General features: G+C 42.5%; 1 protein-coding gene across 1 annotated transcript in view; it reads right to left on the bottom strand.

Moving 5' to 3' along the window:
• Positions 1-14,844, bottom strand: part of ccny (cyclin Y) — a 49,675-nt gene that overhangs the window by 14,973 nt on the left and 19,858 nt on the right. The window contains exons 2-4 of the mRNA XM_083778207.1: positions 8,082-8,156; positions 5,108-5,142; positions 4,468-4,491 (exon numbers count right to left, since the gene is read on the bottom strand). Of these exons, the coding sequence (XP_083634333.1) occupies positions 4,468-4,491; positions 5,108-5,142; positions 8,082-8,156 (134 nt within the window). The remainder of the gene's footprint in view (positions 1-4,467; positions 4,492-5,107; positions 5,143-8,081; positions 8,157-14,844) is intronic.

Genomic DNA, 14,844 nt, shown 5'->3' on the forward strand with positions numbered 1-14,844 from the left:
AAGGACCACTTCACCACTTTTCAACCTATCTTCATATAATAGGTCCTCACTAATAATCATGAAAAAAATGGCAAAAAAAATTTCTACTCAGTCTGTGTCTCATAGGAGGGCTGTGGGCAGTTTAGACCCCGTCTTCCAGTGACATCATCATTAGGCAGATTTGTTTTTAAACAAGATTCTTTTACAAAAATCTTTAGATTTTCATTATCGTGAGAACGATGGCTTCCATTTTTGCATTGCAACTTTTCAGGACTAGAAAGCCTGCCGTTTCTATTAGCTTGTATTCCCCATCGATGATGTCACTGGAAGACTGTTTCTAAACTGCCCACAGCCGTCCTATATGAGACACAGACCGAGTAGAAAAGAATTGCACCATTTTTTCATGATTATTAGTGAGGACCTATTATATGAAGATAGGTTGAAAAGTGGTGAAGTGGTCCTTTAAGCCATAACCACACCAAAGGGTCAAGACGGTTTTAGCGTCGTCCCTGTGGTGTGATATGTCTTGTTGCACGTTGACTCACGTTGACCCTAGTGATTCAACGCATGGGTACGGCGGAGAGTTCGCAGCTGCGGCTCAAGGCCACCACTGCCGACAATACTCCTCGCAAACGTGCGCTCTCTCCCGCAGCAATACGACCAGCTACAAACTGCGGTGAGGTACCTCTCCGAGTACAGGGAAAGTTGCTTGCTTTGTTTCACTGAAACGTGGCTTAATGACACGATTGTTAGTGATTCCATCCGTATTCCAGGGTTCAGTGAACCCATTAGACTTGACCGAGACCTTGAGGTAACGCAGAAAGAAACGGGAGGAGGAGTGTGTATTTTTGTGAATGAACGGTGGTGCAGGGATTACACACTGAGAGACTCCTATTGTTCAGAAGACATCGAACTTCTTTCTGTCTCATTTAGACCGTTTTACCTGCCAAGAGAATTTGGTCAGATTTTCGTTACACTGGTCTATATTCATCCCTGTGCGAATATGAAGGGGGTAATATATGAGACAATATCCAAACAGGAGAATATCTCTCCTGACTCGCCCAAGTTCATACTGGGGGACTTCAACGGATGTCCGCTTAAACAGACACTGCCCAATTTCTACCAATACGTGACATGCCCAACAAGACGTGAAAAGACTCTTGATTTATGCTTTGGAAATATAAAGAACGCGTAGCCACCGAAAAATGGAGCTCGGGAGCTCCGATCATAATGCGGTCCACCTGGTCCCACGTTACAAACAGAGACTCAAAACAAGCAAACCTGAAGTGAAAGACATTCTAAAGTGGAGTGAGGAGTCACTTGACTGTCTTAAGGGGTGTTTTGATTGCACTTTATGGGACATGTTTAATGACACATGTGCTGATCTTGATGAACTTAACTCTGTTGTAACGCAATACATACAGTTTTGTATAAATAGCGTTATACCATCAAAGTGTTTCCAAATGACAAACCATGGATGAATAAGGAAATGAAAGAAGCATTATATAGGAAAAGATCACACCTGTGTGAACCGAGTGGTGCAACTCCCCTCTCTCCCCCCCTCCTCTCTCTCTCTCTCTCTCTCTCTCTGCTCGTCAGATTAGCTTTATTATGGATATCAATGAACCTAGACAGTCAGTAGTTGGATTTGCGTCCAGCAGGTGGCAGCCATGTCACATACTTCTCTCTTTCCAATTTCACGCATGCGCACACCACTGATTGTAGGAGTGGTTGCACCACTCAAAAACGTGCTTTTGAACAAGGGGATCTAGTTCAAGTGAAATTAATTCAGAAAGAGATCAAACGGATAACTAACTAGTGAATGTAAACATAACTACAAACTTAAAATTGAGAGGCAAATGAGGGATACCAATGTACGTCAAGCCTGGAAGGGGTTGTATACAATGGTAGGAATAAAGGAAAAGAAAGAGGTCATCAACACTAGTGATGATATGTCTTTTGCCAATGAGCTAAATACCTTTTATGGCAGATTTGATACTTCAGATTTTTCCACTGAACGCAATCTGTTATGGGAACAATTCAGCAGTAGTGAGTCAATTACTATTACAGAGGAGGAGGTGCGTAGAACCCTCAATAGAATTAACCCACGCAAAGCACAGGGTCCCGATGGGATAAGGGGTTATGTGCTTAAGGAGTGTAGGGAGCAGCTCAGCCCTGTACTGAGACACATGTTCCAGGTATCGCTAGATACACACTATATACCAAAAGCGTGGAAGACCTCGCTTATAGTTCCAGTGCCGAAAATGTCTAATCCCAAAGTCCTTAACGACTATCGGCCAGTTGCCTTGACAACATTGTTAATAAAAAGCTTGGAGCGCATTATCTTAAATAACCTCCTTAATAATGTGCAACATGAAATGGACCCCTTGCAATTTGCATATAGAAAGGGGAGGGGCACTGATGATGCTCTTCTTCTTAATATGCTTAATAAAATCTACTACCATCTAGAATCTAGATGGTAGTAGATTTTATTAAGCATAAGAAGAAGAGCAGTATCTAGATTCTAGATAAACCTCAAAAGAAACGATATGCTCGGGTACTCTTTGTAGACTTCTCCTCTGCGTTTAACACAATGAGACCTCATATTTTGATGAGGAAACTCTTTGATATGGGTGTTAACACCAATATCATCAGGTGGGTGGAGTCATTCCTGACTGAGCGGGTACAACAGGTCAAGGTGAATAAAGCAATATCTCTCCCCATTACGACCAACACGGGGGCTCCGCAAGGGAGCGTGATTTCACCGGTATTGTTCACGCTGTACACAAGCGACTGTAGGAGTAAGTCAGATAACACCTGTATTGTTAAATTCGCAGACGACACAGCTATTATTGGTCTGATTAAGGATGATGAGATAAGCTATAGAAGAACAGTGGACGAGTTTGCCGGTTGGTGCAGGAGAACTTCCTCCAGCTTAATATAAAAAAAAAATAAGGAGGTCATATTGGACCTTAGGACTGGTGCCCATGCACACCAGGAAATAGTCATTGGTGGGGATGGGGTAGTGATTGTGGACGAATATAAGTACTTGGGTACAACGATTGATTCCAAGCTGACATGGAATTCCAACACTCATTCCATCTACAAGAAAGGTCAGCAGAGGCTGCATTTTATGCGCAGACTGAGACAGTATAAAAATATCATGGCACTTTTTCATCGATCCTTTGTGGAGAGTGCATTGACATTTTGTTTTGTTTCATGGTATGGCTCATTATCATTGGTTAATAAGAACAAACTCCATAAAATCATCAGCGTGTCCAGCAAAATAGCTGGGGTACGATTTGAGAGTATGACCTCAATGTATGAGACGCGGGTACTCAGGAAGGGGAAAGCTATTACTAGGGACAACACACACCCGTTACACAGCCAATACCATCTTTTACCATCAGGGCGACGGTATATGGTACCTTCCCTGCAGGCTAGGGCCTCAAGATTGTTTGTTCCCTTAAGTATAGGACTTATGAACAAGCAGGCCACGTCTCAGTTCCGTGCATAAAGTGTGATGTGATGCCTCTTGGAACTATGACTGGTGGCCTTCTGTTGGCACTGTTTCTTTATTGTCTATGTACTGTGTGATCTGTTTGTTTGCATGTTTTATGTATATCCTGATGACTGCTGTGCACAAAACAAATTTCCGAAAGGACAAATAAAGTATCTATCTATCTATTCAATGGCCCAAACCACACCAAAGGGTTGAGACGGTTTTAGCGTTAACTCCTTGCAACCGTTTGGACCCAAGGAGTTGCATGGTGACCCTTTGGTGTTGTTTTAGAGAACTGGACCTGAGTTACAACTACACTTTGCCAGACGTCTCGTCCGTCCGTCCGTCCGTCCGTCCGTCCGTCCGTCCGTCCGTCCGTCCACCCCCACACACACACAGACACACCAAAACTCTTCGCAAAAATAGCCAGGCTACAGTCTTGTTCCACCCAGAATAGGGATGCTAGGGTTGTTCCAGTGGTTACAACAAGAATTTCTACATTAATTAATCCATTCTGACCTGAGATCAGGTTCATACGAGGTTTCCACTGGACACACACTGGTCTGATGAACCCATTCTGACCTGAGATCAGATTCTAAAAATGTCAGTCGTTCTTGGATTTTTCAAAAATAGCAGATCTACAAGCTCGTAGCGCGCGCTACGAGCTTGTAGATCTGCTATTTTTCAATAGCTAAAGCATAACATGATGCTAACACCAAAAGGGGTGCCCGCCCAGAATGGGTTAAATCAGCTATTCCGAAATAAACCTGGAGACTGGCATTTCCATAATTGGGTCTTATATCAGTACAGCCTCTGTTGCACATTATATGAACCGTACAGTATAAGAATATTATAATTATGTTGTTATTATGTTAATGTATCTTTTTAAAAATCTAAAATTTGCCACGGACACATTGATGACACCTGCAGCCAGACAGTGTGAACAGAGGGAAAACATACAAAGACAGACAGGGTGGCCAAATTACCTTGTTCTCCGATATGTGCGTGAACTGGAAAAAACAATACAAAATACAATTACCAACTTTTCCAACATCAATAACAGTAATAATCAGTAGACGTGTGTTGAGAACAGCTAATGTAACAAAACCATAACATATAAAGTAAACATAAATAAAATTGCATAGTAGCCTACATAGAACTGACAAAATGTTTAGCCTACACATACAATATGATCATAAAAATAATAATAATAAATGTCAAACCCAATCAAACCCAGTCGTGAAATGACAACAATGCCCAGAGGCCCTCTAGAAAAGTGCTTCTCAAAGTGGGTTCTGGGGACCTCCAGGGGTCCTTGAAGGGGTCCAAGGACTCCCCAGTAAAATGAGTAAATATTCCATCAAAATCACTTCAACCCTATAATATACATTGGCTATTTGAAAATAGACGCTCTACAAGCTCGAAACCTTTATTTAATTTAATCTTTATTTTTTAACAAATCTTGCATGGGGGTTCCCTGGCCAAATTTGCATGAATTAGAAAATATTTGAGAACCACTATTCAAGTGACATTGCACCTGTAAGGCCCACCTCCAGGTAATAATCAACTGACAACCGAAAACGCTTGAGTAAACGTCAGGCTCAATAACATGGAGGTCATACTCACATGGTTGATGTATAAGCTCTTCCGTTTTTCTCGCACTGAAAACGAAAAAGAGGAGAGAGATGGGAGTCAATGCTGCACTAAACAATGCAATTCCCAACCCGCACAGACAGGGGGCAGTGTGTACCCAGGGTAACCAGCAGTCAAAGAAGTAATATCCAAAAAGCTCACATTTAGGGGTGAAAGTGACAGTGATAATAGATACTTTAATAAAACAATCGATTAATAATCAATCAGTATATTAGGCATGTCATAGACAAAACATTTTGGAAAAATTTACAAAATAAATGAACTAGCTACCCGTCTCCTCTTTGTCTCTACACAGAGCTGAAACACTTCCTAGATGAGGTGGATGGATGAATGAATGAATGAATGAATGAATGAATGAATGAATGAATGAATGAACGAATTAATTAATTAATTAATTAATGACCTCTATCTCAGTGGTTGATGTTTGCCCGGGACCCAAACTAGTGAGAATAGCAGATCTACAAGCACACAACGCCGCGTTGTGAGCTCGCAGATCGTCCATTTCACTAAGTCTTGAAACACTGGGTTTCAAATTTATGGAATATATTTGATTTTCCTTTGCTTAAAACTTTGAGTGAATGGCCGACTTGCAAACACACCGATGCCATTCAATAATGTGGACTTCTATCTTTTATATAACTAGACCGGTGCCCGGGTGTAGAGCACCGAGTCGGTAACAATGGAAGTTGGAGATCCATTCCCCACCAGTCTATGCAATACCCGTTGTACCCATGTTGTACACATGGTGTACCCATGTCAGACCGTACCCTTATATGGCCATGGAGATTTCTGTTTCCGTCTCTTCTCTGTGTCCCTTTATGCCCAAATATGGAGTGTTGTGATGTCGGAACAGTGGCGCTCCATATGGAGCCTGTCCAGAGCCCTTTTGTGGCGGTTCTGGACAACTGTGGGTCCGACCGACTCGACGCTGCACTCCCTGTGAGGGTGTGGAATGCGTTTGTCAGCATGAGACTAAAGCATGCTAAATGCATTTATGCTTTGATCCCTACCCTGATAAGCATGGGAATGGTCGGAAATCTCGGTACGCTCAAAATATGAGCGTAAATTGCTTGATGAAACAGGGCCAATGTCTCTCAGGTCTTCTAGTTAACTACTTTAAACTGGCAACATAAGTTGATCATGCGTTACATTTTGTCCTTTCGAAGTGAAAATGGTTTAATCATTATTAGTATAATTATTATTAGATTTGCGCAACACATTTCATACACACTCTACACCCGGGCACCGGTCTAGTTATATAAAAGATAGAAGTCCACATTATTGAATGGCATCGGTGTGTTTGCAAGTCGGCCATTCACTCAAAGTTTTAAGCAAAGGAAAATCAAATAAATTCCATAAATTTGAAACCCAGTGTTTTAAGACTCAGTGAAATGGACACACGCACGCACGCACGAACTAAACAAATATTTAATCCAGGGCAATCAGACCTACCGGTATGTTGCAAAACCAGCCGTTTCTTTATCATCATAAACATCATTGTACTGTGATGAATCACGCACAGATTGGGTTGGGTTTCCAGTCTATGTATTTCATGTGTGACTTGAACATGAACAAGTTTAGCTCAAATTAAGGGCCAGCCAGGGCTGTATGACTTCAAATCAATATATCACAGTTAACACCCCGAACGCCCGGGGGTATTTAGGACCATTGGATCAGAGCGCCCAGCGATTTGCAGCAACGGTTCACATTTCAAGGTGCACCAGGTAGATGTAGCTGAAGAAGTCGCTAGATGTGGCCAAAACACCCCCGAGGCGATCGACAACAACGGGAAGTATATAAATTCTAACGTGACTAGCGACGGGACCGCCATGAGCTGTAGTTACGCACACGTGCGTGTGCGTAACTTCAGGCTAGGCACACACAAGCTAGATCTCTGTTTGGAACCAGGAGACCAGGTTCCAAACAGAGATAAGCCTGCACATGCATGCACACACACACACACACAGTAAGCAAGTAAGACTACCAGCCTATACCAACCCACTACAAACCCATACTTACCTTTCTTATTGGCCACAGCAACTGAAAAACACAAAGGCCAGTTTGTCTATTTGTTTATAGCTAAGCATACTGTATTATTTCACTGATAATACTTGGAATTGCCACTTTTCATAGCAATAGGGTAGGACTGTACCAACTCGAGGCTGCTACCATTTCATAATCTTTGATTACTGTACTACAGAGATAGGACCTTTTTGTGAATATTTGACCAGTCTTGGACACACAACCTTCTGATCTGGAGACTTTTATTTTTTTGCTCTGGAGACCAATATCAGATCAATATACCACAATCGGGTGATCATATTCCTTCCCTGTTATTTACATTGATACTTAAATATGGTAAATATGGTGTCAGTTGGGGCTTAGTGTGTAATGTGTATAGATAAGTAAGTAGCCTTCCTGAGCCATGTGGCCCATAGGGCAGGAGCCTATCTCCTATTTATGTAGCGTGAGGCATAATAATAAAAAAGACATAAATAAATGTGATAAACATGAAAAAACAAAAAACTGTTAAACAATGACAAGTGTGAACAGACAAACAAAACAGACAACAGGACAGACACTCTTGCTCTCAAACTTTTCCAACATGTTGTAAATTAAGTGAATTACAGACATGCTTTTTTAAATGAGAAAAAATAAAATAAAGAAAAAACACTCAGTTCCTTTTATTTAATTTTTTTTCAATTTTCTGATACCGATTAACTTTTATCACCTTCAACTATAATCATATTGAGAGCTGACACTCTTTTACAGCATTGGATGCCCAGCTTCCTGCTCGGACAAATTCACAACAGGTATCATTCATACTGACCGTGATACTGACTGACACGATACTGACCATGACACTGACGTGATATGGACCGTGTGTGTGTGTGTGTGTGTGTGTGTGTGTGTGTGTGTGTGTGTGTGTGTGTGTGTGTGTAATCACCGTCAGTCTGTGACTTGCTGAGGAAGATGGTGCTGGCTCTGGGGTGGTCAGAGGGGTTGTACTCCATGGGCAGGTCTGCAGAGGAGAAGGAACGAGAACAGCATTACTTACAGCAGAGGAAAGAACAGTGTGCAGATCCTCAACACTCCCCGAACTCTTATGTAATTTGCCGCAGACCTCTCAATGTGTGTTAAAAGAAAATAATCAAAATGATTCAACCATTAAAAAAAATAACCGATCTATACAAGCTCACAACACGTTGTACATATAAGCCTGGGAGGCTGCAAGTCTGCAGAATCACGGTGACATGCAATGTGAATACTTGCTTTTATAATAAATAAATAGAAACCACTGCATTAATGCATTCATGTTTGCTGTAACTGTGGCATGCGAAATCCACAGCACCACATAGAACAGTCTGCCATCGCAATGCCACCTGTCCAGAGGAAAACATGGCTGGTGCTGCAGAAAAAGAAGGCAAGTTTTATGGTAGCCGTTAGATGTTATTAGGCTGGCACAGGCGCCAGGCTTTATGGGTGTTGGCTGAAGAGTTTAATATCACTGCACTATAAACTATAAACAGAAGACGAGCAGAGGAGATAGGAGCCATCATTGTTTTCTACTCTACCTCAAAACACTGGCGAGAGTAGAGCGCTTCCCTTCAGGGAGCACTGGAGTGTCATCAGGGAGAGCAGCCATTCGCCACAGGTGGGACAGGTGGATATTGAAAGTGGGCCCCCTAATAATTGGCACAACACTATGATTTTTTTTATTGATTATATTATATGAATAAGAAAGTGATTTTTTTTGTATTTATAATTATAATTATTTATTTATTTATTTAAGCTATATTGCCCTTGATTATTATTATTATTTGATATACTAGTATAGTATTGATTGAATAATGCTTAAGTCGTTAACCAAGTTGTTGATGAAAGAAATTAATACACATAATGAATAGCTGCAGCCCTACAAACACAGTGTTCCACAACACACACACGGTGGGGTGCTGATGATGTCATTGCAACAGAAAACAGCAGGAAGGACCAACACCCACCATACTGTACAGTGGAGGAATGATGGACAAAGAGAGAGAGAGGCAGAGAGGCAGAGAGAGAGAGAGAGAGAGAGAGAGAGAGAGAGAGAGAGAGAGAGGCAGAGAGAGACAGAGAGAGAGAGAGAGAGAGAGAGAGAGAGAGAGAGAGGCAGAGAGAGAGAGGCAGAGAGAGAGAGAGAGAGAGAGAGAGAGAGAGAGAAAGGAAAAGGCAGTAGGAAGAGAGAGGGGCGGAATGGGTGGGGGTTAAGGAAGGGAGCTAGAGTTGGAGAGCAGACTGTGAATATGTTGCCAGCAGTGCCTGGGACTAGGACTGGACAATTAACAAAGAATATATCGAAACCGAAATTAAGAACCAATCATGCTCATCATCATCATCATCATCATATCATACTATAATTCACCGAATGTCTGAGTGTGTGTCCGTGTGTGTGTGTGTGTGTGTCTGTCAGAAACAGTGCCGTAACTCCTTACTGCCTGCACCAATCACTCCCACTTTTCACACAGGCATTGACCATATGAATATGGAGGGCGTAACGAAGCCCTTTTTTTCGATTTGACACATTAATGATTATTAATTAATGTATTAGTCAATTACAAACGCACCCGGGCGCAGTACCCTTCACCCTTCAAATATCTCACAACGGGTAAGGACTAGTGAAGATGAATTAATAAAGATGAATCGAGAAGCAAGTTTGTTATCTATCAATGTTTTATATATCAACACAAAAGATGTTAAATATTTCTTTAGATTTTGTTTGTAAATGAGTCTGACAGAGAGAAACATACTACCTTGTGAAAGAAAATTGTGAATCATAATCGAGTTTGAAATAGTTGTGATATTCATTTGAAATCATATCGGCTCTACTTAAGAATCAAGTTGTAATCGACAGTGCGATTGTGTCAAACAATGCGATGCAACTGGGTGTGAGCTTGTACATCTGCTGTTTTCCATATTTTTTAAACATTTGGATGGTGACCGTCTGCCGTCTGGGGGTTTTATAAATATTGAAAAATGGACATATTCAAGTAAAGTAAAAGTGCCTCAAACTTGTACCGAAGTACAGTAATTGAGTAATTAAATGTACTTAGTTCCTCCTTTCCACCTGGGTGAGTCACGTGTATGTGTGTCATTATGGCGGGATGGATGTGCTCAGCACTGAAGGCAGCAGTGCAAGCAGAACAGCTTTGAACTGCTTTGATTTAGTCTGAGAACAGGCACTTGAGGAACCTCAAAGGATACACATCCCGGGCAGGCACACACACTTCACCTTTGGTACAACATACTTTTATGGTACACACAGTCACACACACATGCGTACGCCGTATGTGCACACACATACATCCTCTTATCACTAAATTAAATTATCCTCAGAGGTGTCATCATGGATAAAATAAGCAATACAATACACAGCAACAGAACACTTAACATGATGATTGTGTACTGCTAAGCCTGATTGACAGAGTTCCGATGGCGTAGCAACAAGATAACTAAAAGCATTAATAGTAGAACTAGAATGTACAGCAATGTGTATTGCTGTACATTAATGCCAAACTCTCTCTCTCACACACACACACACACACACACACCTGGGGAAGATGCAACAAGGCGTGCCACTTCCTGCCTTTCAGGAAGTGGAAAGGAAATTAGGTATTGTGGGCTGGTGACGAGCACACTCCATTGTTAGAGAGGCAGTTTGGATAAAAGGAAAGAGGGGCAGGCTTGCTTACTGTGTGTGTATGTGTGTGCGTTCAACATCATAATATTGTCCACTGGTAATCTATAACTTTAATTCCAAACTGATCTCATTCTCCCTCTCTCTCAAAACAATCAAAACAAAATAATGTATGTACAAATAAATAAAAAACAAGACCTTACAAAATCATACGAATTGTGCATTTGCTGGCAGAAATAGTCAGAAAGGTTAGCTTGGAAGTTGGGATAAAGCTTTATAGCTTTTTTTTGCCGTCACTTGATATAAAACCTTTGGAACAAATTGCAACAAATGTTCAAATGCATTTAAAATTGCACACATACATTTTTGTAGGTGGACACGATTAGGCCAGAAATAGGTAAATAACAGTTGGGTCAGTCAGCGTTGGGTGTTGTGCCTGGCGGGAGGTAGCCTCAGTCCCAGGATATTTTCCCGGTCAATCACAACACTTTCATTCGCAGAGACGCAGAGAATGTAAACTGATTTGTAAAGCATCATTTCCTTGGGCGATACTTCCGCTAAAATCCCGCAACTTCCGCCCAAACAAATGATAGCCTTTACAGCGTATAGGTCTTGCCCAGGGTGGGCGGGAGGAGGATTCAGCCATGGTAAGTAACCTTGGCACAGTGCCTGGTGGCAGTCCGTGGCACTGGCTCCAAACAGCAGCGCAGTGACAGTGACAGAGAGGCCTCATTTCTCTGCTGTCCCACTGTGACGTACCCTGAGGGGGGGGGGGGGGGGGGGGGGGGGGGGTCAGATGGCAGAGATTGGCAACCACCCCACTCCATGCCCTGTGGCTGCCAGCCGGGTGCTGGGTTAAGTGATATCACCCAATTGATAAACACAAGGAGGTGCTTCTTGTAATTAGGCCTGTCACAATATTGTAGATTGGCTATTTTAGGACTATAAATGAAACATTAGGCGGAACACATTGCCCGTGTGTTCGTTCGCATGTTTGTGATCCAATGTCCTCACAAATGTAGGGTTACGGGTTTTTAGAGCTTAGTTTTAGGGTAATAAAAAATAAAATGATGTATAGGTGCAAAGGTTGGAGATTAAGGAATGAAGCATGAGCGATTGTTTTGCCAATCCTTACGTCCTATTCCTACTATCCCAGTTACTTTTCATCATAACCTGTTCTTTGCGAATGCAATGAGCACTAACTATGAGACCCTGCAGCTCATGTCTGTCTGTGTGTGTGTGTATGTGTCTGTCTGTCCCGCTGTGACACCACCCGCCCGCCACCAGAGGGCGCAGCTGTAGCGCACGCGCACGCGCACGCACACACACACACACACACACACACACACACACACACACACACACACACACACACACACACACACACACACACACACACACACACACACACACACACACACACACACACATATTTTCTGTGATTTGAAAAAATATATATATATATTAATATCGGATCGGGGAAGAATTGTATCGGCAGATATTCAAAATCAAATGATCAGAATCGGGAGTAAAAAAACGTTATCGTGGCATCCCTATAAAAATAAATCATAACAGAAATAGTACATGTACAAGCTCATAATGCATCCCAAATGTAAACAGAAACACAGACACATGCAAGCACACACCTACATTAGTCCACACACACACCAGCCTGCTGTCACCATACAGTGACCTGGGAAAGACCCTGCAGAGTGGAGAATGAACAAGCTAATGAAATAATGTGTCAGGGCTGCCATCCACACTGCAGGAGGGAGACAACCTCCCTGTCCAAGTCTCACACACACACACACACACACACACACACACACACACACACACACACACACACACACACACACACACACACACACACACACACACACACACACACACACACACACACACACACACACACACACACACACACACACACACACACACACACACACACACACACACACACACACACACACACGTTCGCTTCCCGCGTATGCGCGTCTTACTTGTAGCACTCTTAAATCCTTGGATCACTTCACTGAACTCTGCCTATTGTTGTCTGACAAATGTTCACGGCAGCTACTCCCTCCCTGCAGGCCTGCATATTCACTCCATACTCAGTGACTGACATTGAGTGAGCTGGCATGAGTGTGTGCGTGAGTGTGTGCGTAGTTGTATCACTACAGTACATGTGAGGGCCAAATGTCCCCCACTATATTGTTGACATTAGAATAGATCAATGCCTTATCTATTGATCGTCTGAGTTTCCTCTATCTACGTCTTTGCTGTATGATGTCAGCAGGTTGCTGCCTTGCAAGGTGTCCACTGCCATCTTTGTGTTGTGACTGGTTGAATCATGTAACGTAAATTATAAACCGACTTGGTTAAAGAACATTTACGATACACACAGCTGCGTGCGGGATCAAAGCTTCCTTCCTCCTTTCTGTTCTTAAGGGTTTAAACTCCCTCTGAGCTCCCATCGATGGATGGCTGGCAGCTGACACAGAGCATCACCACGCATGCACTTTCATCAAAGCAGGGAAGATCAACCTTTATCTGCCTGGGAGGTGCACGTGTGCGTGTGCATGTGCATGTGTGAAAACAATAAAACATAATCCCTTTCCTGTGACTGGAGCCTGTTTTACACTTAGTCCTGTGCCAAAAATGGCTGATACAAGCTCACAACGCGTTGTTGATGTAACCTGTGAACTTGTAGATCCGCAGTTTTCTAACTATAAAGTATAAATTAAGCAGTTAGGCAAAATACATTGCATGTGTGTTCCCCACTTTTTTTTACCTTTGTGGGGATCCAATGTGTTCACAAATGTCGGGGTAAAGTTACCTAAGACAGATGCAAAAATTGTGAAAATACATATGTATCTGTGGAACCGGGTCAAACTAAATCTAATGTGTCTCAAGGCCTACTGTAAGTGTTGTCTCTCTCTCTCTCTCTCTACATAGGTGGACGACACATAGGCGGACACGGACATTGCTGGTTGTAGGAGTGGTTGCATCACTCAAAAATCATAGTAATTTGGCAATTATTTGGTGGCCTACTTGCAATATCCCCATGGCCCACTAGTGGGACCAATGGTTAGGAAATGAATGGCTGCAGTTAATGGCCCTTCGTCAATTTGTCGTCCTGACAAATGGCCAGATCATTCTGTGTCATTCCCTAAGGCTGACTGAACACTGTATAAGCACAGAGCTGCTGCTAACAATGCAACCTTAACAGGCTGGGAAATACCACAGGGTGCACTGCTGACCCCCGCCTCCAGCCACAGAGACAGAGACAAACAAACATACAGAGGGGGTTCAACTCCTCTGATACGCCTTCTGTCCTACTGTACCTCATTAGCTCTCTGACAATCTTCTATACACACACACACACACACACCTATGATGGCAATTTTATAAATGCAATGTTGCCTTTTTTTCCTCCTTTGTAACACCAACCAGCCTGAGTTCTACTTAGTTGTTATCAGTTGGTCTCTGACTCTCTAGTGAAGGGAACCCATTTCCAAATGTAGCGCACATCTTGGGAGCTTAGCCTTTGTACAAACACAAGATTACACATGCACACACAGACTTACACACAGCCAGACACAGAACTGGATAAAGACACACGTACACACAGCAGAACTATGAAGGTCAGCCACAAGCTCAGAGAACTTGAGCCAACAAAGCCTGTACAATCAATAGCAATCACTGAATCAGTGCAGGAACCAAGAAGTTGGCCTGTCAGTTACCCCCATCAACCAACTGTAAATGAGTCTTGTAGACTGTGTTTACAGAGCTTTCTGCGTAATTATATCCTGGTCAACACACCTGCCTTCCAGAGGCTGCTGCCATACTGTAGCATATAGCAGGAAACTGTTTTCTTTTCTTCTTTGTGTTCCGCACAAAGGGATCTCCTACTTAAGTCGAATCATGGAATTAAGTTTGTGAACTGTCCCTGTAGCATAGAACAACTAGTCTACCAACTACGTCCACCAAAAAAATATTACACCATTGCTGAAAATTGTTTAAATATGTA

The sequence above is a fragment of the Protomyctophum parallelum genome, assembly GCF_964188405.1.
Source record: "Protomyctophum parallelum genome assembly, chromosome: 12".
In the NCBI taxonomy this organism is placed as follows: domain Eukaryota; kingdom Metazoa; phylum Chordata; class Actinopteri; order Myctophiformes; family Myctophidae; genus Protomyctophum; species Protomyctophum parallelum.